The 24,903-nt window shown below is 38.5% G+C and overlaps 1 protein-coding gene across 1 annotated transcript in view; it reads left to right on the forward strand.

Moving 5' to 3' along the window:
- The first annotated feature begins 1,633 nt into the window (after positions 1–1,633).
- Positions 1,634–24,903, forward strand: part of LOC150094662 (NPC intracellular cholesterol transporter 1-like) — a 559,930-nt gene continuing 536,660 nt past the window's right edge. The window contains exons 1-3 of the mRNA XM_090411614.1: positions 1,634–1,663; positions 17,698–17,863; positions 21,288–21,519. Coding sequence (XP_090267740.1) covers positions 1,634–1,663; positions 17,698–17,863; positions 21,288–21,519 — 428 coding nt within the window. The remainder of the gene's footprint in view (positions 1,664–17,697; positions 17,864–21,287; positions 21,520–24,903) is intronic.

The following is a 24,903-nucleotide window of genomic DNA, read 5'->3' on the forward strand; positions in this document are numbered from 1 at the left end:
CGGTTAGAATAGTGAGCTGGATAGGTGATTGGCTTCAGATAGGTACCAGCAAGTTGTGTATGGGGATTGTATCCTGAAAGAGGAAAGTCACTAGAGATGTTTTGCAGGGGTTTGTTTTGGGCTCATTATTGTTTAACTTATATTAATAATATAGGGATAAGATTAACTTCAGATATGCAGATTATGTAAAGTTGCAGAGAAGAATGAGGAGTTTAGTAGCTGGGCTTTACATCTGAATGTGTGGATCTGAGTAGACTGTATGTGTAGGCAGGTGAGTGGAAGCTACCAGATCAGTGTTTCAAATATTTGGTAGGCTAGGATATGATGGAAAGTATACAGTTAATGGGGAAATTTTGAAGGAGATGAGAGTTCTGGACATGGTGGTGGACAGAGACCTGATGTTTAGGAGTCAAATTGTGAAGTTGTTGAAGCCATGACATTGGATTATGGCAATTATGCAGAGAGGGCCTTGGGAAATAAAAAAGTTATGGTTCCATTGTATGAGGCCTGGATCAGGCCTCATGGATTATTGTGTACAGGTTTGATCACTTGATTTTCAGATTGAGAATATATTCTTTTTATTATTGTTACGTGACACCTTCAAGGAGTCCATGGACTATAGGAGGGCACTCTACTCCACTACACACATCTTATCGTCTCCCCTTCTACTTACTTCTCCACCAACAAATTTACATCAATGCCATCCACCATCAACAACAACAGCATTTTAGTCTGTAAATTGTGTGTGTGTTCAAAAAGAGTCCAGAGTTGATTGACAAAGGTGGTTTGCAGAATGTGGGATATGCAGATATATTGGGGAATGCCATTTGCAGACCCCATGAATAGAAACAGAAAAGAGATATGACTGAGACTTATAAGTTGGTAAGACAATTGTTACCAGTTTAATATGGAAACATTTTTTCATAGAAAAGAGGGATACAAGGGTAAAACCAAAGGAATGAGGAGCATACTCTTTACTTGAAGAGTGGGGGTAAGTGAAATGCATTGCTTGAAATAGTGGTGAGTGTGGAAATGGTGATGCATTTAATGCATGGTTCAGTGAGCTACATGTTATAGTAGGGACCTCAGCTAGTCTTTAGACTATGTGGAGATGTGATATTAACAGTAATAATTTATACCCATTTCCTATGCTTTCTTTGCATTCTTTTATTATTCTGTTATTACCACTCATGAGTGTCAGCTCTCCATAATTATTCTTTCTGTTACTTACCACAGAGCAGAACAAATCTCTTGATTGTTTTATTCTGATTTCCCTGCTGCCTTTCATATTGCAATTTCTCTTCCTTTACTATGCTTTTAACTTTTTTAGCATGCATTTTATATTCCTTGTGCATCTGTTCCCAATACTTATATTTCCTACATAACAGCCTTTTTTTTTTATTCACATTGCTCTTACTTAAATCATTTGTCCATTTCAATCCTGTGTATTCATCTATGCCATGGTACTGTTGTGTGTTGTTTACATCAGATGTGTCCTAACCAATTATCATGCTCTCTCACCACCTTCGTCATTTGATTGATTATGGAGCTTCCCATAATCAATCACCCACCTCATAGTTCTACATAATTATACTCTTTGATTAGAAACAATGTTTTTTGAATCCAGTCCAGAATGTATGAAGGTTTTCTTTTTCATTCAAAGGTGAGTTAGTCTACCTCATATGGAGGTGGAAGGGTTTTTCCAATTCCCTGCAACATTTCCTTAGGACACATGGTAATATGTCATCAAATCCTATCACCACATTTTCTGATCTTCCCATAATCAATGTACACTGGTGTCCAAAATCAAGGATGAACACTATTTCTGACCGCAAATCAGCTCGTGGCAATTTGTATAATTGATGATTAGGAGTAGAAAGACAGTAGAAAGTAGATTTTGAGTAGAAATTCAAATTTTTGAATGGCATGCAAAGGGATTATGTGGTAGCACTCAACAGGATAAAAGACAAAAGGTTGCTCTAATAAAATTGTGTTTGAAGGAAGCTGTTTTCATGAATGAATAAAATTGCAAACTTGGATGCTTTGCAATGTCTCAAAGACAAAATCAAGATGATTTCATGCAGGGAAGAATTGTTGGAAAATATGAAGACGGCTGCAGAATTACTGATATTGCTAGAGAGTTTAAAATCTCACATCTTGTTGTTTCAAGGCTATGGGCAGCATTTCAAATCAATGGAATGTGTTCTAGATGTTTGTTAAGAAGTTGCCCTTGCTGTACTGAAGAATATAATTGATGCACCATATCAGGTCAGCTTGCAACTCAACTTCATTCAAGCACAAGTACACAGATATATCGACAAACTGTGGGAAGACATTCATGTTGGAGGTTTAATGGAATATTATCAGCACTGAGAACGGATTAAAACTAATTTTAATGCTTCCAATATTTCATCTCAGTCACAGAGACATCTTCAGGGATTACAAAAAACCTTTTGTAACAACACACACAAATACAATACAACAATGAGTGAAACTAGAGTCCTATCTAGGTGGTGTGCCCTCTATGGGCATTTGCAGGTGGCCTAGGATGTAAAGAGGGATCTCTGATAATTAATGTTTCCCAAATTTTGGGAAGTTTTATGCAACCGTATTTGTTTAAATTAGGTTGATGCCTGTGTGCAGATTCAAAGAACATTTATATAACTGATGATTAAGAGTAGAAAGACAGTCTTTCCTTTTTGAATTTACTATGGTGGAGGATGGGTTTTTTTTTCCAGGAGATCCTATGGGTTGTATCCAAAACATGGTCTGCAAGGCCAGATTGACCATAATCGTGATTGCAGATGTATATTCCAAAAAATAAAAAATAAGCACATCAAAAAGTTTAATAACCTTTGCAAATCGAAACTGCTACGCCAAGTTCAACCGCTCCATATATACATCTGCAATCACGATTGTGGTCAATCTGGCCTTGCAGACCATGTTTTGGATACAACCCACAGGATCTCCTGAAAAAAAACCATCATGCTCCACCATAGTAAATTCAAAAAAGAAAGGCTGTTCTTTGAATCTGCATCTGCACTCAGGAATCAACCTAATATAAACACATACAGTTGCATAAAATTTCCCAAAATTTGGGGAACATTAATTATCAGAGATCTCTCTTTACATCCTAGGCCATAGATGGCACACCACCTAGATAGGACTTTAGTTTCACTCACTGTTGTATTGTATGTGTGTGGGTTGTTACAAAAAGTTTTTTGTAATCCCTGAAGATGTCTCTGTGACTGAGATGAAAGATTTGAAGCATTAAAATTAGTTTTAATCCTTTCTCAGTGCTGATAATATTCCATTAAACCTCCAACATGAATTCTTCACAGCACTTAGGCCTCAACACACAGATTGTGGAAAGACATTTGTGACAAGTAGGCCTGTATGCCCAAAGACCTGTAGTCTGCATCCCTTTATCTACAGCTCATCATAGAGCACATTTTCTGTGGTGCTGTGTCAATAAAAATTGAGCACAACATTAATGGACTAATGTACTCTTTACAGATGAAAGTAATTTTAGTTTTTCGTTCACATCTAGACAACACTTGATCTGGCATGAAAGTGGTACTGCTTACAATCATGAGAATGTTTTTGATAGGGATAGATATGGTGGTGCTGCAGTCATGGTGTGGGATTTCAACATTCAGCAGTGTCCATTAAGCATTATGCTTAAAGGACACTGCTGAAAAAAGGGACCATGACTGGTGAATGTTATTGCAACAAAGTTCTTCAATGTCATATTTGATTTTTCTGTAGTGCTGTAGGCAAAGAATTTTTTAATTATGGATGACAATGCCACACCACATTGTACACAAGCAGCGGAGATACTTCTGGAGACCAAGGATATTAATTGAGTTGAGTGGCCAGCATATTCCCCAGATCTCAACCGCACAGAATACATTTGGAATGCAATAGGGAATGCATTGTTGCTTGATATTCCCCTCTAACCTTGCTCTGAGGGAGGAATGGGCCAGTTTGCTTCAACAACTCCTGAATTACTTTGTTTTAGGCATGGTACAACATTGTGAGAGCTGCATCACAGTTTGGGGTGGACATATTCCATACTGAAATATCTCTCTGCATAGTTTTCCGTGTAAGCACTGTACATTAATTTCTTAATGTTGTTCTTCAGAAATGTGTAACTATTGCAATTTAATTTGTACAAAATTTATCACACATTTTTTGTGCAATATAATTTATTACTATGCTGGCAATAAATTTATGTCCACATTTGGCTGTAGTCATGAAATTTTTTCATATACAGGTAAAAATGCCATCCATCTTTAGCTTTAGGACACCAGTATATCAGAGTTGCCTTATATTGCCTTAGCCTTATATTCTTTAGTCACTCATCTATGGCCCTCTTCAGAGTGTCTTCATCACAATGGAAACAATGTGTTTATATTTGTGTAGAGTTATTATGTAGCCACTTCCTTATATCTATTTGTTAGCGTGTTCCTTATCACAGCATTAAAGAGCTGAGAGCTGTGTAGTCATTTCAGATTTTACAGTATGTGTACTTCTGTTTACAGCTCTTCAGAAAAATGTCAATTTGGTTCTTCTTATTATTATTAATATCAGACCTCTATGGAGTCTAAGATTCAATTCAGGAGCTATATTCTATGACACACAATTCTTGTGCAACTGTGCATTAAAGTCATTCAATGTGTTTACTTTCACAACACACTCGGGCAATGCATTTCAGTCACCAACCACGCTCCATGCAAAGACCATGATCCTCACTACAATGCTCATACCCTCCTCATATAGTTTCCAGAGATGGCCTCTTGTTCTACCCACCCCTTCTCCTGTTCTATGAAAAATTTCTTCTTTGCTAACCTGGTAACAACTCCTAATATTGCGCATAGAATTGGTTATCTGGTTTTCATGATGATGAGGATGCGATAGAGAAGTCCGGAGAAGATTTGCAAAGGTGATAATTAGTCTTTGGAATATGAAGCTAGATTGAGGAAATGTAATTTGCAAAGCCTCTTGAATAGGAGAATGAGAGGAGATATGGTTGAGACATATGTCTCAACCATATTCAAGAGGCTTTGCAAATTACACTTCCTCAATCTAGCTTCATATTCCAAAGACCAATTAACACCTTTGCGAATCTTCTCTATCACATCCTCATCATCATGAAAACCAGATAACCAATTCTATGCGCAATAATCCACATGCAGTAATAGAGAGGTCATGATACTATTGTATAAGGCCTCGTATGGATTATTGTGCACAGAGTTAGTCACTTGTTTTTCATGGTGACGAGGATATGCTGGAAAGGGTCCAGAGAAGATTCACAAAAGTGGTCTTTGGAATGTGGAGTATGAGGACAGATTGAGAGAATGTAAGTTGCAGAGTCTCATCAATAGGAGAAAGGGGGGGGGGTTATGATGGAGACATATAAGCTAGTCAGAGGTTATCGGGTCGACATGGAAGAGATTTTTCATAAAATGGGAGAGGGAAGGGAAGTAGAAGAAGAGGCCATTGCTGGAAACTGTATAAGGAGGGTGTGAACAGAGGAGTGAGGAGTAGGCATCTCACATTTTAACCTGCACTCCTCTCCTCACAGAACTCTGCCAACATACTATTCACTATCCCTCCTCTCAATCTCAGCTTGTCACTATCATATTTTGGCAACACACTGACTACCTTTTCAACCACACTGTTATTTATCACTCTCTTCAACAGCCTCCTGATATCCATTTTACATTCTCTTTATGTTAACCAAGTCATTTGTTCCAACAACTACAACTAACTAACTTGCTTGCTTGTCTACTTCTTATATCCAATGCATCAACTATCCTGCAAATTCTACATCCTGGAACCTTATGGAATCTCTCATTTACCACACCTCTAATAATAGAACCTCCATATATCACTATTCTCAAGTTATTTGTCATCCTTTTTTCTCTTCCTTCATCCTTACCTTTTGTGCTCTTTCATTTTTATCTGCCAAACTTCTAATTCTGATCAACCAATATTTGAAGTCTTGCATCCTGGCAATTACACTATCTATCAGTTTGTCATTCATTTCTTTACTTTCCTCATTCCTTCTTTCATTTTGCTTCACAGTGTCACTCACTTTCGTTTCATCAGCTGTACTTTCCTCCACTTCGACAGTCTTGCTGTGATTCATACAGTCACTTTGCTTTATCAGTTGTGCTCGCTCTCTTTAGTTCTATCAGTCAATTTTGCATTTACCAATAAATCGTAGTCTAACCGAATATGCTATTTTTAAGATCTCCATACTTTCTCTCATCTCTTGTTCAGTTTCTCCACAAACACATTCTATCATATATACATGTTACACTTATGACAGTGAACTATTCTTGAAAAGTCTCTGCCATTAATTACATTTGATTTTTGAGCTGCACAATGTGCAGATATCGTTCATACTACCATTTTGTCATCATTCACTGCCAGATAGTCAAAGAAATATCTGTTTCAACACAAAGTTCAAAAATTATAAAGGAGAAAAAATAAATAATAATAAAAATTAAAAAAGAACAAAGTAAATTTTTTTTTCTAGGGAGAGAAAAAATTCCAGATGACTTTAGCATTTGGGGAATACACTGTTACAATCATTATTTTCATTTCCATTATTATTATTATTAACATTTGACCTCCATGGAGTCAGAGACTCATTGTGGGAGGTACTCACTATTGCATACAGTGCTCATCCAACTGAGTCTTAAACTGATTTAATGTGTGCACATCAACAACACACTCAGGCAATGCATTCCACTCACCAACTCTATGCAAAGAACCTGCTTCTCACTCCCGTGATCATACCCTCCTTATACAGTTTCCAGCAATGGCCTCTTGTTCTACTCCCCTCTCCCATTCTATGAAAAATCTCTTCCATGTCTACCTGATAACAACCCCTGACCAGCTTATATGCCTAAATCTTATCCTCCCCCCCCCTTCCTCCTATTCACAAGGCTCTGCAACTTGCATTCTCTCAATCTGTCCTCTTACTCCACATTCCAAAGACCACTGACTACTATTTTGTGAATCTTCTCTGTACCCTTTCCAACATATCCTCAACACCATGAAAAACTGGTGACCAAATCTGTGCACAATAATCCATATGAGGCCTGATCAAGGCGTTATACAATGGCATCATAACTTCTCTATTTCAGAGTTCTCCGCATCATTGCCATTATTCGATGTAATGTCTTCACAACTTGTGCAATGTGGCCCGTGAATTTCAGGTCCTTGTCCACTATCACTCCTAGATCTCTCTCTCATCTCCTCTACTTCTGTTAAAGTTTCCCCACCAAGTGTATACTTTGCATCCCATCATTGTTTACTAAATCTCAAAACCTTACACTTGGCAACATTGAACTGACAGGTCCACTTACCTGCCCATTCATGCAATCTACTCAAGCCCTCTTGTAATGCATTAACATCAGCCTGACTGTGCATTGCTCTCCCCAGTTTTGCATCATCTGCAAACAGCTGGATATCAATCGATAAACCCAACCCAATATCATTAACATACAAATCGAACAACAATGGCTCCAAAACTGACCCCCCTGCAGCACACCACTGGTGACCTTTCTCTTTTGAGATACTTCTTCTGCAGCTTTTCCCACTTAAGTAGAGTCGCTGTTTGTGGTGAGTCTCCTCCACAACTTCCTGTCTTGGGCTATAGCCACATCCAAGTTTTTCATCCTCAAGTCCTCCTCTACCATCTCTCTCCATCTCTTCTTTGGCCGTCTGTGCTTCCTCTTCCCCTGCATATTCATCTGTATGACCTTTCTTCCCACATACTCTTCCTCCCTCCTCATCACATGACCAAACCATCTCAACCTTGCCTCCTGTATCTTTGCTCCCAAGTTTGTAACTTTCACCGTTCTCCTTACACAGTCATTTCTCAGATGATCCTTTCTGCTCACACCGCACATCCACCTAGGAGTCGCTGTTTGTGGTGAGTCTCCTCCCCAACTTCCTGTCTTGGGCTATAGCCACATCCAAGTTTTTCATCCTCAAGTCCTCCTCTACCATCTCTCTCCATCTCTTCTTTGGCCGTCTGTGCTTCCTCTTCCCCTGCATATTCATCTGTATGACCTTTCTTCCCACATACTCTTCCTCCCTCCTCATCACATGACCAAACCATCTCAACCTTGCCTCCTGTATCTTTGCTCCCAAGTTTGTAACTTTCACCGTTCTCCTTACATAGTCATTTCTCAGATGATCCTTTCTGCTCACACCGCACATCCACCTAGGCATTCTCATCTCTGCTATCCCCATCCTGCTGATGTTATTTTTCCTCAGGGCCACAGTTTTCAAAGCATACGTCATAGTTGGTCTCACTACTGTCCTGTAAATTTTGCCTTTTAGATTGATTGGCACCCTCTTATCACATAGCACTCCAGCCATCTCTCTCCAGTTCCTCCATCCTGCTTGTATCCTGCATCCCACTTCCTTCTCAACCTCTCCATCCTCTTCCACTGTTGAACCTAAGTATCTAAAGTCCCTAACCTTCCTGATGACATTTCCTTCCAGCTCTAGATCTGTCTCCTGGCTGCTGTCTGTCCACTTTGCAACACATATACTCTGTCTTACTTCTGCTCAGTCTCATACCTCTCTCTTCCAGTACTTTCCTCCAACTTTCCAGTTTGGCTGCCACTTCTTCTCTTGATTCTGCACACAGCATGATGTCATCTGCATACGACATAGTCCAAGGAGCGTCTTCTCTCACTTCCTCCGTCACCACCTCCATCACAATATTAAACAGGAACGGACTCGATGCAAACCCTTGATGCAAGCCAACTGTCACTAGAAAACTTTCTGTCACTCCCAGGCAGGTTCGAACACTTGTCTTCACATTTCTGTACATCTCCTGCACCAACCTGACATATTTCTCCGGTACCTTCTTCTCCTCCTTCAGACACCTCCAGACTTCTTGCCTTGGCACTCTATCATATGCTTTCTCCAGATCAATAAATACCACATGTAGCTCCGTTGCTTCTCTTGAAACTTTTCCATCATCTGTCGTACCCCAAAGATAGCATCTGTGGCTGATCGACCAAGCATGAAGTCAAATTTCTCCTTTGCAATCTCCACCTCCTTCCTCAGTCTTCCATCAAGAACCCTTTTTAGGATTTTTATTGTGTGTGACATCAACTTTATTTCTCTGTAATTCTTACAGTCTTGTGCATCCCCTTTACCCTTGTAGATGGGGACAAGAGTACTTTTCCTCCATTCCTCGGGTATATTTTCCTGTTGGCAAACTTTCATGAACAGGTCTCACAGCAGGTCAATTCCCTCTTCCCCCAGAGCCTTCCATGCCTCCACTGGAATCCTGTCTTGGCCCACCGATTTTCCATTCTTCAGTCTCTTCATGGCCTCCTTCACTTCCACTCTACTAATGTTCTGCACCATCCCCCCTTCAGAAGGCTGCCCATCTTCTCTGTGAGTCTTTGCATTTTCCTCATTCAAAAGTCCCTCAAAGTATATTCTCCATCTGTTTCTTATGTCCACATCCCTCCATAATATTCTTCCTTCAACGTCTTTGATCTGCCTCGCATGTACGATGTCCTTTGAAGCCTTATTTCTACATTTTGCCAATCGATAAATCTTTCTCTGTCCTTCCTTTCTTTCTAATTGATCATAAAGGTCTTGATATGCCATGGCCTTCGCCTATGCAACAACTCTCTTGGCTTCTCGCTTTTTCTCTCTGTATTCCTCTCTATCCTCTTCCACTCTTGACTCATCCCACTTGTGCTTTGCCTTCCTTTTAGCCGTCACTGTTTCTTGTACATCATTATTCCACTATCAACCCTCCTCCTGCTCTGTAATTTTTTTGGATGTTTCACCAAGCACCTCAATATCACAGCTTAGAATTACTTTTGAATTATGTCTCCACCACCAGTCTTGTACACTTTCTAGTCCATCCGAAATCCTCTCTAACACATTCTCCCTAAAACGGTTCCTCACACTCTCTTCTTTTAAGCGAAACTATTTAATTTTCTTCCTCCCATGGCTTCCAAAGGTTCTTATCTTCGACTTTATTTCCAAGTCTGCACACAGCAGACGGTGTTGCTGCACCACTTGATCTGTTGGGATTACTTTACAATTTGTTACTGCCTTAAGATGTTTTCTTCTAGTCAAAATGTAGTCAATCTGTGAACTATTGTAGCCACTTTTAAATGTTATCAAATGCTCTTCCCTCTTACAGAAGAAGGAGTTCACAATTGCCAGATCAAACGCTACTGCAAAGTCCAAAATCCTCTCTCCTTCCTGGTTCATCATTTCCACTCCATGGCCACCATGCACCCTTTCACAGTCGCTATTCTGTCTCCCTATGTGTCCGTTCAAGTTTCCTCCTCCAAGTTTCTTCCAGTTCCCTCATTTCTTCTCTTTCGAGATACTGCAACCCCATATACAACCTTCTGATACCTATCTGACAGCTAGTCACTGATCCAACACACAGAAGTCTGTTATCCAATCCCATCTGTTTCAATTTATTTAAGAGCTTGTCTTGTGGCAGTCTATCAAAATTCTTTGCAAAATCCAAGTACACCGTATATGCACTGTATATGCATCTGCCCTGTCCAAGGTATTTGTCACTTTGTTATAGTACATAAGTAATTTAGGGAAACATGATCTCCTCTTATCAACTCATTTCTGTATCCTACTTCTCACCAATCTCTCTAATACCTTCACCACAACTCTAGATATACAGACTGGCATATAATTTGAAGCTACAGCCTTATCACGGCCTTTATGCAGTGGAACAATTTTACCTTACTTCCACTCCCTTGAAACCTGTGCTGTTGCAAAACTTTTATTAAACAGCCATGCCAATCCTACTGCCAGTTCTCTGGAACATTCCCTTAAGATTATTATTATTATTATTTCGGGCAACTCCAAGGAGTCAACAGACTCATCGAGGGAGGCCCTAACATCATGTCAAGAACAACTATTCGACATTCACACAGTATCTATCATACCTTGCCTTGAACTCATTCACGGTCACAGCACCCACAACAGAATCTGGCAGCTTATTCCACTCATTTACCACTCTCCAAGTAAAAAACCTAGCTCTAACACCCTTGTTAACCACATTCTTGCCAAGCTTCTATGTATGACCCCTAAGCCTCCCACCACCAGTCCTATTTTCAAAAATATCTTCTGGATTAATCTTATAGAAACCCTTCAGTAATTTGAATATCTCAATCATATCACCCCTTTTCCGCCTATCAACCAATTTCTGCAACCCACAAATCTTCAATCTGTTCTCATAAGGTTCATTCCACAGATCTGCCACCATCTTGGTCACTCGTCTCTGGATCCTCTCCACCTCCCCCCTCATCAAGAAGAAACCCTGGCGCCCATATTTGGGCACAGTAGTCCAGATAGGTCTTATCAGGGCTCAATATAGAGGAACAATAACTTGTTTGTCTCTGCTTGTTAAAGTATTTTTCAGTAACCAAGTGATTTGATGAGATGATTTAGCCACTTTTGCATAAAGGTGGTTCCAAGACTGCTGTTGTAAATTACCGACCGATTAGCATATCAGGAATCATTGTAAAGGTCTTAGAGAAAATAGTCAAAAGGAAAATACAAGATTGGATTGAAGAAAATGGGATACTGTATCGGGGACAGCATGGTTTTGTGAAGGGTAGGTCATGCCTCAGTAACTTGCTCACGTATTATAACACAGTGACGGCTGAACTGGATAAGGGTAATGGGTTTACGGTGATTCTACTGGACCTTGCCTTTGACAGGATTCCACATGGAATTCTAATCAGTAAATTGCAGCATATGGGAATGGACATAGGGTTGGTGAGATGGATAGGAGGGTGGTTGACGGAGAGATATCAGAGAGTGGTTTACTCGGGAGTAGAGTCCACAAGACGGCCTGTGACTAGTGGTGTGCCACAAGGATCTGTTCTTGGACCACTGCTGTTTAATTTGTTCATAAATGATATAGGAAATGATCTGAGAGGAACAGTTCATTTGTTTGCGGATGATGCGAAGTTGGGTAGGGCAATAGTGAATGCAGATGACGTCAAAATTTTGCAGGATGATTTGGATAGATTGGAGGTCTGGGCTAAGGAGAATGGATGTCAGTTTAATGTGGCAAAATGTAAGGTTATGCATTTTGGGGTGAAAAGATTGGAGGCAGTTTACTGCATTGGTGGAACCCTGCTCCAGGAAATTGATGAGGCACGAGATTTAGGAGTGTTGGTGGATAGGGAATTGAAATTTAGGGGACACATTGCAAAAGTGACCAAAACAGCTCATCAAATCACTTGGTTGCTGAAGAATACGTTGACAAGCAGAGACAAGCAGGTTATTGTTCCTCTCTATCGAGCCTTGATAAGACCCCATCTAGACTACTGTGCTCAGATTTGGTCACCTAGGTTTCTTCTTGATGGGGAGGATGTGGAGAGGATCCAGAGGCGAGTGACCAAGATGATAGCAGGTCTGTGGAATGAACCGTATGAGAACAGGTTGAGGATTTGTGGGTTGCAAAAATTGGTTGATAGGCGGCGGAGGGGAGATATGATTGAGACATTCAAATTACTGAAGGGTTTCTATAAAATTAATTCAGAAGATATTTTTGAGAACAGGGCTGGTTGTGGGAGGACTAGGGGACATCCATGGAAACTGGGCAAAAGTGTGGTTAGTAAAGGTGTTAGAGCTGGGTTCTTTACTTTTAGAGTAGTGAATGAGTGGAATGCGCTCCCTGAGTCTGTAGTGGATGCTGTGACAGTGAATGAGTTTAAGGCGAGGTATGATAGATACTGTATGAATGTCAGATAGTTGTGATGAATATGATTTGGGGCCTCCCTCGATGAGTCTAATGACTCCCTGGAGTTGCCCGTAATAATAGTAATAATAGTAATAGTAATAATGTGCCCCCTAAACTTCAACTCCCTATCCACCAACACTCCCAAATCCCTGGCCTCATCAATCTCCTGTAGTACGGTTCCACCAATGTGATATACTGCTGCTAATCTTTTCACTCCAAAATGCATGATCTTACACTTTTCCATATTAAATTGACATCCATTTTCCATAGCCCAGTCCTCCAAACTATCCAAATCATCCTGCAAAATTTTAACATCCTGAGCACTCACAATTGCTCTACCCAACTTTGCATCATCAGCAAACAAGTGAACACTTCCTCTCAGATCCTTTCCTATATTGTTAATGAACAAATTGAAAAGTAGTGGTCCAAGAGCAGAACCCTGCGGCACACCACTAGTCACAAGCCTTCTTTTGGACTCTACTTCTGAATAAACCACTCTCTGGTATCGCTCCATCAACCACCCTCCTATCCATCTCACCAACCCTATATCCATCCCCATTTGCTCCAGTTTACTGATTAGAGTTCCATGTGGTATCCTGTCAAAGGCCTTGGCAAGGTCCAGTAGTATCACTGTAAACCCATTACCCTTATCCAGTTCAGCCATCACTGTTATAAAACGTGAGCTAGTTACTGAGGCATGATTTACACTTCACAAAACCATGTTTCCTCCCATACAGTATCCCATTTTCATCTATCCAATAATGTATTCTTCTCTTGACTAGTTTCTCCAAGACCTTGACAACGATTCCTGATAAGCTAATTGGTTGGTAATTTACAACAGTAGGCTTGGAACCTCCTTTATGCAGTGGAACTATTTTCCCCTCTTTCCACCCCCCCTCCAGGGACTAACCCAAACCCGAGACTCATATTAAACAAAATGGTCAAGGCTACTGACAATTCTTTAGCCGCTTCTCGTACGACCCAATCTGGTATACCATCCAATCCCACAGATTGAGGTTATTTGCATATTCTATTTTTTTTATTTGCAGTAGTCTATTGCATAACCTCAATTATTGCATAACTGAGGTTATGTAATAGACTACTCACCTCCACTGACAATTCCTGTATAATCTATTAGTTCATTCATTTCTGCAATGTCACCACCTGAATGATATACTCTTGCAAAGTGCTCACTCAGTAACTCAACTATATCAACTGATTCAGTTACCTCCCTACCATCAGCATTCTTTAAAATCATTCTGCCATGTACATTTTTCCTTTTACTTGCTACATATCTAAAAAACTGTTTGGGATTCTCTTTAACCTGCATGGCCAATGTTCTTTCGTAATCCTTTTTTTTTTTGCTTTTCTTACCACACTCGTTACCCTTCTGTCCTGCGCTTTATACCGTTCATGTGCCTGCTGTCACCTTTCTCCTTAAATTCCCTCCATAGTTGTTTCTTTTTTTTGCAGCTCAAGCTTAATGGTGTTATTCATCCATTGAACCCCTACTTGATTTATTATTTGGACTCTAGGTATACAGTCAGCCATTGCTTCATGCAAACACTTCTTAACTGCCTCCCATGCACTATCAACTTCTAGCCCTTGCAGTTGTACATGTCATATCACTGAACCAATCAAACTCCTAAGCTTGTCATACTTAATAGCCCAATAATTCCACATGTATCCTGTCTTAATTGTAAATTCCACACCTCTAGCCACCTCCCAAGTAAAGCCCCTATGTTCACTCTCACCAGTTGGTGGCAACGTGGTCATATTCCTTACAGCCAAATTCTCAGATGCAGTTACCAGGTCAAGCACTCTCTGACCCCTAGTATTTTCCATTACATGCTGTCGCAGATAGTTATCCCTTAATAACTGCATAAAATCCAATTCCTTCCTCCCATGTGTCCTCTCCTCCTTCCAATCAATGTTACCATAGTTGAAATCTCCCATAATAATTACCCTCCTTCCACTCATTTCTTCTATTTGCTTGTGCATACTATCTCCACCATCTATTCCATCACCTGGTCTATAGTAGCACCCAACTGTATATTTTGTTCTGCTAATTTCAATCTCACACCAAATAGCCTCAAATGTGCTCTTTTCTCTATCCTGCAGTTCCACTTCTATTCTCCTTGGCTGCAGCTCATCCGCTATCATCAATAACACACCTCCCCCCCCCCATTTTATTCACCCTGTCTCTCCTGAACACACTATATCCCCTCATATTCAATCCCACTAGCTATGTCATCTTCTGTCAGCCATGTTTCACTAATGCCAATAGCCTGAGGTCTGGAAGTGCCAACCAAAAACCAAAAATTCTTCCCTCTTGTTCCTAATACTTCTGGCATTTGTATACATGAATTGCAGAAGCCAATTTGTCCCATCCCTATTTTGATGCCTTATACCAACTATCCCAATCTGATTCGTGGTCTTTCCTATTCGCTTGGGCTTATTACACACATTCACACACTCAACTGTCTCTCTAAAATCTGCATATCTACTCCCCCCCCCCCCTTAATAACTCTAGTTTCCCTGGTTCTGTACATTCACTTCCACTGCATTCGACAACACCTTTTCAAGTCTCCATATACCAAATCCATTCAAATGTAAACCATCCATTTTATATAACTTGTTTCACCCATTGAACTCATTCCACACATCCACAAATTCCACACCACTCATCAAACATAATTCACGCATAAAGTCATTGGCAATTATGGCCCTCCTTCTATACTCTTCACTGTCATACTGCAGCAAGAGACTCACCACCCTGACTCTCTCACTCTTTTCTTTTGCTACGTCAAGCAATTCCTTCACATCCTCACTCATAGCCTTTTTGTTTCCTTTCAAATCATTTGTACCCGCTACCACTATCAATTCCTTCACTCGCTGTTTTTGCATTCTATTTGACTCGCTTACATTCTTTACGTTCGCACCAGGTTGGTGTGATTTTGTTAAACTCTCAACTAACACACCTCTTATTAATGAATCCCCATACAACACATGCTCTTTCATTTTGTTTACACTCACTTTCATACCCTTATTTTTTCTATCATACTTTTGCCGATTATTAGTTGGTACGCTTTGTTAAAGATTTTTGCCAACTCTCCAGCTGCTGATTTACTCTATGTATCGCTCCGCGTAATAGTGCTATTTCACTCATTGCTTCAGTGTCATCATTTTTATTCTCGGACGATTCATTCATTCGTTCTGTATGCTTAACTTTATTCTCTCTTTCAATACCACTCTCACAGCTATCAGGCACTACCTTGCAAATATCATCATTCATACCTCGAATATCACTGTTATCTAGATTCTCACTTTCGACAACGATATTACTCACACAACCTGAAACACTCTTTAAATCCTCGCATTCTTTACACTTTTTGCACACATTCACTCCACTATCGTTGTTTAGCCAGACTCCAACTGCTCTCCTCAATGCATACATTTCGCAAATGGTACACTGAATCAAGTCTTTTAAGTTTAGATTTTCAGACAAATATGGCTACCTGGATGCCATCCTTGTTTTCCTCTTTATGGGAACCATGGGCACAGATAATCGTATCTATCAATTTACTATTAAAATACTCGTAAAACACACAAAAATCTCCCAGACACGTTAATATACTAAAAGTAAACAATACTATGCAAATTCATCGATTTTTACTCAAAATATCACTTATCTGGTCAGGAGCTATCCTCAGATACTACATAAGATGTATGGCGATATGTCATCAAATCCTATTGCCTTATTAACATGAAGGTTATTTATTTCCTCAATACCTCCTGCTCACTCACCATTAAGTTATCCTCTCCTATGTCCTCTACACTTAAGTTCCTCATGATTTCACCCTGATCAGGATGAAATACCATTATAAATTGATCACTGAATACCTCATCAATGTCTTCTGCAGCAGTTTTTATTATTAGTTTTTATTTTTATATTATGAGTTAATTAAACCTTGGTGTATAATAAACTGTGCACCAAGTGCTATTTAATAATTATAAGTAAAAAGAAATGAAATTTATGAAGTTAAAAAGAAAAAGATGGCCAATAGTAATAAAATCTCATTATGAATGAGGATGAATATTCTCATATATGAAGTGTTTTCTCTTTAATATATTAGACTAATTAATATATTGACTTCCATTATGTAAATATAAATAAATCTCTCTTTCTCTTTTTATACACTGCTTTTTGTTTTTGTATCTCAGAGAGTCTAATCCTGCTGTAAACAGAGGTCCTTCCTGTATTATAATACAGTCCTTCATGGAGTTCCAGGACAACAATACCATTCTCCCATCACTTTGCACTATCATAATTTGATTTTTATTGTCATTACTCACTCCACTCTCATATTGCTGCTCCACATGACCTTGATAATATATTTTTCTGTTCATGTTTCCAGGCTGGTTTACCTGTTTTGCTGGAGGAAAAACCTCCAGCAAAACATACATACTAGGCAGAAAACATGCAGTAACAGAAAAAAATAAAATAAAATATAGCCTGCTATATGCTTATGAAAAATACTGTCAGTTGAAATGCCATTATAATGACTCTTCATATCCTAGACAGGATATGAAGAGTCATATCCTAGACAGGATATGAAGATAGGATATCATTCAAAATCAGGTCTTTCCAGCCAAACTGAACTAAGGAAGTTCACTGTGCTCTTTGAACTTCAGGGCTCTTGACCATCACCCTTGAATACCAAATTCATGTGATTTGTATTTAAAAAAATTTTTTTTGTGAATCTCAAGAACCCTTGTTTATGACTCTGGCCGAAATAATGGCCGAACTAGAATATAAAAAAAAAAAATTTAGCTTGGTGCACAATTAAAAACTTATGCAAATTATCTTAATTACTTCATATTACAATTTCTTTTCTCTCTTTGTTTAGGCAACATCACAAAATAACCAGAAAAATCACTGTGTGGTTTCTGGTATGTGTCCACGGGGATTGTATAGTGGTGTCAAAACCTGGTGTTCTCATAATGGTCCTCCTAAATTATTGCCAGAAGATGTTCGGCCATTATTTCATGAACTTTGTCCTGATTTTGAACCTGGTAAATAATTGGTTATTTATTTTAAATTATCATAATGCATAACTTCTTAAAACTAAATTAAATTTATTATTATTATTATTATTGCACACTCCATGGAGTCGGCAGACTCATCGTGGGAGGTTCATTCAACTAACAACATATTTATCATACCGAATCTCAAAATCCTTAACACCCCTTGCTTTAACAACACATTCTGGTAATGTGCTCCATTCACTGAAAATTCTCCATGTAAAAAATCTCTTCACACCTAAATAAAATTAAAACATTTTAAAAAAAAAACTTCCTATATTTTATTAATGCCATTATCATCATTTTTCTTCTATGAAATTAAAGAGCCTCATCTTAACCTGCTTTTACTTCATCTTTTTACAGCTTTTAAGGATGTCTCATGCTTCTCCTTTTAGACATGGTTCCTGTATAGAGAATTCTCTGATGTCTATTATAGCCAGTTTCCTATAAATCCATCAAGTGATTGAAAAGACTTATTAAAAAGAGTTATTAACAATAACTCTTCACTTACTCACATGCCAGTTTAAATTATTATTTTATTATTATTATTATCATCGCAAGATCCCATGGAATCACAGACTCATCTAAAATGTCTCTTTTTCACATACACACACACACACACACACACACAGAGAGCTCATCACACCACAGGCATGAACACATTCAAATTCTCTGCAGACACCATGCTCTCAGGCAATGCATTCCAGTCATTCACAACTCAGCATGCAAAAAACCTGCTTCTCACTCCCCTGCTCATATCCTCCTTATATATCTTCCAGGGATGACCTCTTGTTCTCCCCCAATATCCCACTATTTTATGAAAAACTTCTACATTAATCCTATAACAACCCCTTATTAACACGTTGACCACCGTAATGTTAAAAAATGTTGTGATTTCCAGGCCAACTTCTTTTTGTTTTACAATTTTTTTTACTTCTATAATAGACCACCTGTTGTACATGTAGTTGAAATTCTACTGTGCTAATTATATAAACCTGTTTACCAGGCCCCAAATTTCCATTACACATAAGCATTTCATTTAGATATGAATCACGGGTGAACTACACGGCCTGAAAGAAAAATCTTTATGCGAATCAAATATGATTCACGCAACACATTGAAAAAATATAGTGTGAATCGTATTTGATTCATATGGCAGTCAACGTGTTAACTTGTACATCTCTATCATATCATCTCTCTCTCTTCTCCTATCCACCAGACTCTGCAAATTGCATCATCTGAACTTTCTTCATATTCAACATTCCGGAGATCAGAAACTATTATGTACAATCACCTCCGGACCCTCTCCAACATCCTTTTGAAAACCAGGTGACCAAATCTGTGCACAGTAGTCCACATGCAGCCTAATCAGAGCCTTATACAATGGAATCAGAATCACTTTACTTCTCCAAGTCAGTGTCCTTCGCATCATTCCCAGAATTCATTGGGTTGTCCTCACAATTTCGGCACTATGTCCTCTAATTTCAGATCTTTATCCACCATCACTCCAAGATCTTTTATTTCCTCCACCTCCAACAATATATCCTCACAAGAGTAAATTCTACATCCCATCTTTGTTTTCCAAATTTTAAAGCCTTACATTTCGCAACATTGAACTAGCATCCCCCACTCCTGTGACCATTCACTCAATCTGTTCAAGTCTTCTTGTAAGTTCACAGCATCTGCTCTACTCCTCATAGTTCCAACTTTCCATCATCTGCAGAAAACTGAATGTCCCCATTCAAATCAATAACATAAAGGTTAAACAGCAATGGCCCTAAAACAGATCTGCAGCATCCCTTTAGACCCTCATGCACCTTTACTTCCTGAATTGACTATCCTATTCAATATTTTTGCTTCAGAGACAAGATTCTGCACTTGGTCATTTACATGCTCACTCGCCACATGGGTGCCTTCACACAAACTCTCCTGCTTCCACCCTGATTGCTTACATTTTCCTGAATTTGCACTTAAGCATGCTTGGTGAACAAAGCTTTCTCCAGATACCTAACACCAACATGCTAAACACCAAAACTGTTTATTATTATTATTATTATTAAGAGAGACCTCCAGATAGTCAGAGACTCATTGAGGGAGGCCACATACTACATGCACCAGCTTCATACTTATTCTTGAATTCATTCACACCGCTTGCACTCACAACATCCAATAGCAATCCATTCCAATCACGCACCACCCTATGAGAGAAAAATCTAGCCCTCAACCCCTTCTTAGCCGAATTCATTCTCAGCTTCTAAGGATGCCCTCTTGTCCTTTCCCCATCCTCCATAAATTGAAAAAATCCATCAACTGAAATCCTGTATGACCCTTTCAGAAGTTTGTAAGTCTCCATCATATTACCCCTCTTTCTCTTGTTTGCTAGTGTCTGCAGTCTACAAATTCTCAGTCTGTCTTCATAATCAGTATTCCACAATCCTGATATCATTTCTAACACTCTCTCTCCACTATATCAGAATTACAACAGAAACCAGGAGACCAGACCTGCACACAATAGTCCAAGTGAGGTCTTATCAAGGCCTTGTAAAGAGACAAAATGACATCCTTATCTTTATACATGAATGTTCGTTTCAGCGTTGAATTATCTTTTGAGTTGATTTTATTTATTATTTATTATTATTATTATCACCCAAGACCCCATGGAGTCAAAGACTCATCTGGGAGGTCCTTTTATCATACACACAGCTCATCATACCGTGCTTTAAACACACTCCAATTCACAACTCTGCATCAAAAAACCTGCTTCTCATTCCCCTACTCACACCCTTGCATCTCAAATTGCATCTTCTCAATCTTTCCTCATGCTCGACATTCCAGAGGTTGGACCCTTTCCAACATCTCTTCGTCCTTCTGAAAACCAGGTGACCAAATCTGGGTACAATAGTATAGTCCATGTGCAGTCCATCACTATTATAGAAATCTTTCTTTCTGTCAAACACAGATCACACATCCTATATCATTCTTTCTGCACAACCTATGTATCGATTCATTTGCTACCAACACCCTCCTCATTTCATCTCTGTCAGTGTGTGGCAGGAGACTAGCAATCTTCACCTTCTTGCTCTTCAGTTTTGCTTCATCTAACATCTCCTTGACATCCTCTCTCATAGAATACTTCTCATATACTGTACATGGCAAAACAAATAGATCTTCAGATACAGATGTATATGTATGAAGGGTAAGTTCTTTCTTTTAATAATAATATGCATGCCATATTTATATCTGATTTCACATTTAGTGTAATATTGGATGTCAGAATGATCCTTGTTTTGTCGATAGAAAATATATGCATATTTTTTAATATCAGAAATTAATGGACACCTGAGTCTTGTGCTAAAAGTCTGTTATTCATGAAATCTGATTCATATGGAATGCATTTGCTTCAATATTTTTCTAGGAGACTGGAATTTGTGTTGTGATGCTGAACAAGTAAGAACAATGTCAAATTACTTTAAACTTATTGCTGCAGTAGGATTTCACAGATGTCCACCATGCTCTAGAAATCTTAGGAAATTACATTGTGATTTCTCTTGTGCACCTGATCAGAACTTGTTTCTAAATGTATCAAAAGAATATACTGTATATGGAAAACAAATAGCTGGTCAAATACAGATGTATATGTATGGAGGGTAAGTTCTTTCTTTTCATAATAATATGCATGTCAAATGTATATCTGATTTCACATTTAGTGTAATATTGGATGTCAAAAAAAGCATTGTTTTGTCATGTGGAAAATAGATGGATTTCACAGATTTTTTAATGATGAGGTTTCAAACAACCTTAAATTTGTTTATTTTCTAACAAGTTTCTGTAAATTAAACAAGGACCAATCTTGACTTTCTGATAATATCAAAATAGAAATTTTGATTTGAACTTACCTAAATAATTGAGGAAAATTCCAAGGTCAGTAAGTAAGTAATAACAACTATAACATAGTGGGGTGTCACTTATACATTTAATAGAAACAAATAAACTTCAACATGTTTTGCTAAGTATTAATGATAGCATCTTCAGGATATTGACAATCTAGAGAATTGTACAAAAAGCAGTTGGAATTCCTAATAGTTATTTTTTGATAATTCACAAGAATCATTTGGCATATCAGGTGTAAGCTGTTCAGTGTTATGGATTAGCTTTTTGATGATCACTGGTGTAATGAAGGTTAGATATGTTATAGAGGTATATTAAAGACTGCAAAATGTCACTTGCAACGTGGCCCTGATTCATGTTCAAAATCCCTTGAGAGCTTATGACTTCAGAAGACTCCTTGAAGGACCTTATAGGAGGTTTTCTGCTATGTACAGCATGGTGTTCTGCAAACATATGAGGCTGGTTTATCTTTCTTATTTATTTTTCTTATTTTTTTTTTATTCAGTATCATTCAAACATTTTTTTTATGGATTTGAAAACTTCTTCCAGTTTAATCAGCCATAGAAACAAAAACACTCCTGATATATACCAGGAGTGTTTTTCAAAAGGAACAATGTCTTTTGGAGAATCCAAAAATTTCTGTAGGATCTGAATTCTTTTGAAAGCAGTTTTAAAGTTGACTTTTAATAATTGAAAACAAATTTCCTTTGCTGATCATTGGGTAAGTAAAAGAAACTTTATTTTTTAACTTCATTGATTGTGTATGTTCCTTTCTTGGATAGCCATAATTTGTTTAATATTTTTTTTTTTTTTTCAGATAGACTTTTTCAAGAAATTATTAGAATACAAATTTAACTTCCTTTTTTTGTTTATTTGTTTCCTCTCTAATGCTGTGATAAGTGTAATTTTTAAGATTGTTATAATTCTTTTTTTTTTTTTTTTTTTTTTTTAATGATGAAATGTCATGAAGGTGTCTTGCTATATGGCTTGGCTTACTATAAATATCTCATGATATTGTTATTAAGAGAGGAACTCATCGAACTCATACTTGTTCTTGAATTCATTCATGCTACTTGCGCGCGTACGTATGCACGCACACACACAATCCAATGGCAATCCATTCCAATCACGCACCACTCTATGAGAGAAAAATCTAGCCATCACCCTCCTCCTTGAGAGCATTCATTCTCAACTTCCAGGGATGACCTTACCTCCTTTCCCCTTCTTCCATAAAATGAAAAATTCCATGTACTGAAATTATGTATAACCCTTTCAGAAATTTGTAAGTCTCAATCATATAACCCCTCTTTCTCCTGTTTGCTAGTGTATGCAGTATACAAATTCTCAATCTGTCTTCATAATCTGTATTCCATAATCCTGATGTCATTTAGAATCACCACAGAAATCAGGAGAGACACATGCAAGCAATAGTCCAAGTGAGGTAATATTCTCCTTTGCACTCTCTTCACTGTATCAGAATCACCGCAGAAAACCAGGAGAGAGACCTGCAAGCAATAGTCCAAGTGAGGTTTTATCAAAGCCTTGTAAAGAGGCAAAATGACTTCCTTGTCTTTACATGTATCAAGGTTTGTTTCAGCATTTCCATTATTCTATGAATTGTATTTACAATTTTTGCTATATGAGCCTTGAACTTCAACTTACTGCCTACTGAAACTCCAAGTTTCAGTTTCTTCAAGCATAATCCCACCAATATAATATTTTTTTTAGCTATGTGGCCAGTAGGTAGAGAAACGATTGTGGAAGAATGACATTGCGGGATAAAAATGGGAATAGAGTGACTGATGCAGAGGACATAATGGAGTTGTTCAATGAGCACTTTATTTGAGTATTTCATCCTGGAGGAGGTTTTAATACTAGAGTGATAGGGCAGGTTCAGGGTTTAGAGGTGCAAGAGGAGAGTGTGTTCCAAATACTGAGTATTCTGGATACCAGTAAAGCTGTTGCACTGGATGGTATTTCACCACGGGTTTGGAGAGAATGTGCTAAAGAACCGACAGCTCCCTTGACCTGTCTTTTCAATAAAAGTCTGGCTGTGGGAAAGGTACCCAGGGAATGGAAGGAAGGTAAGACAGTGCTGCCGCACAAGGGCGGTAGCAGACTAGAATTCTCTAATTATAGGCCTGTTTGTGTGTTATCAGTAGTTAAGGTCTTGGAGAAATTAGTAAGGGACTATATACAATGTTGGGCAGATGAGGGTAACGTTATCTGTGAGAATCAACATGGATTTGTTAAGAGGTGCTCTTGCTTTAGTAATATGATTGCCTTTTATAATAAAGTGACAAGAGCAGTTGATGAGGGAAAGGCATATACTGCCATTTTTTTGGATTTTGCAAAAGCATTTGACAGGGGTGCCACATGATAAGCTGATATTTAAGTTGCAGCACATGGCTTTAAATGTCAGATTAGTTAAATGGATTCAGGATTGGCTAACTGATAGGTATCAGAGAGTTGTGTATAGTGGGACAATATCAAGGAAGCAGAAGGTTACAAGTGGGGTTCCACAGGGCTCAGTACTGGGACCTGTATTGTTCATCCTTTACATCAATGATATTGTCAGTGGATTGCAAGGGGACATTCGGTTATTTGCGGATGATGTGAAGCTGGGAAGGGTTATCAGTAATAGTGCAGATGTGGCAGCCGTTCAGGAGGATTCGAATAAATTAGACAGATGGGGGTGTCGGTTCAATGCAACCAAATGTAAAGGCTTGAGGTTTGGGATCCATCGATGGGATGATGCATACTCAATTGGAGGAGCTGTACTGGAGGAAGTAGGGGAGACGAGATCTGGATAATAAAACTGAAATTCAGGATATAAAAGATATAAAACTGAAATTCAGGGAGCATATTGCAAAGGTGGTGAGGGTAACTTAGAGGATTGCTGCAATATTGAGAAGGATGCTGACCTGCAGAGATAAAAGAGTTATCATTCCTTTGTATAAGACCCTGATCAGACCACACTTAGACTATTGTTCTCAGATTTGGTCCCCAGGATTTGAAGGGGATAAATTAACTGCGGAAAGAGTACAGAGGCAGATAACAAAGATGGTTTCAGCACTGTACAATATGAGTTATAAGGATCGACTGAGGGAATATGGACTGCAGAGTTTGATGGATAGAAGAAG

The sequence above is a fragment of the Typopeltis vanoorti genome, chromosome 21, assembly GCF_054136105.1.
Source record: "Typopeltis vanoorti isolate ZY-2024b chromosome 21, IOZ_Tvanoo_1.0, whole genome shotgun sequence".
NCBI classification, from domain to species: Eukaryota; Metazoa; Arthropoda; class Arachnida; order Uropygi; family Thelyphonidae; genus Typopeltis; species Typopeltis vanoorti.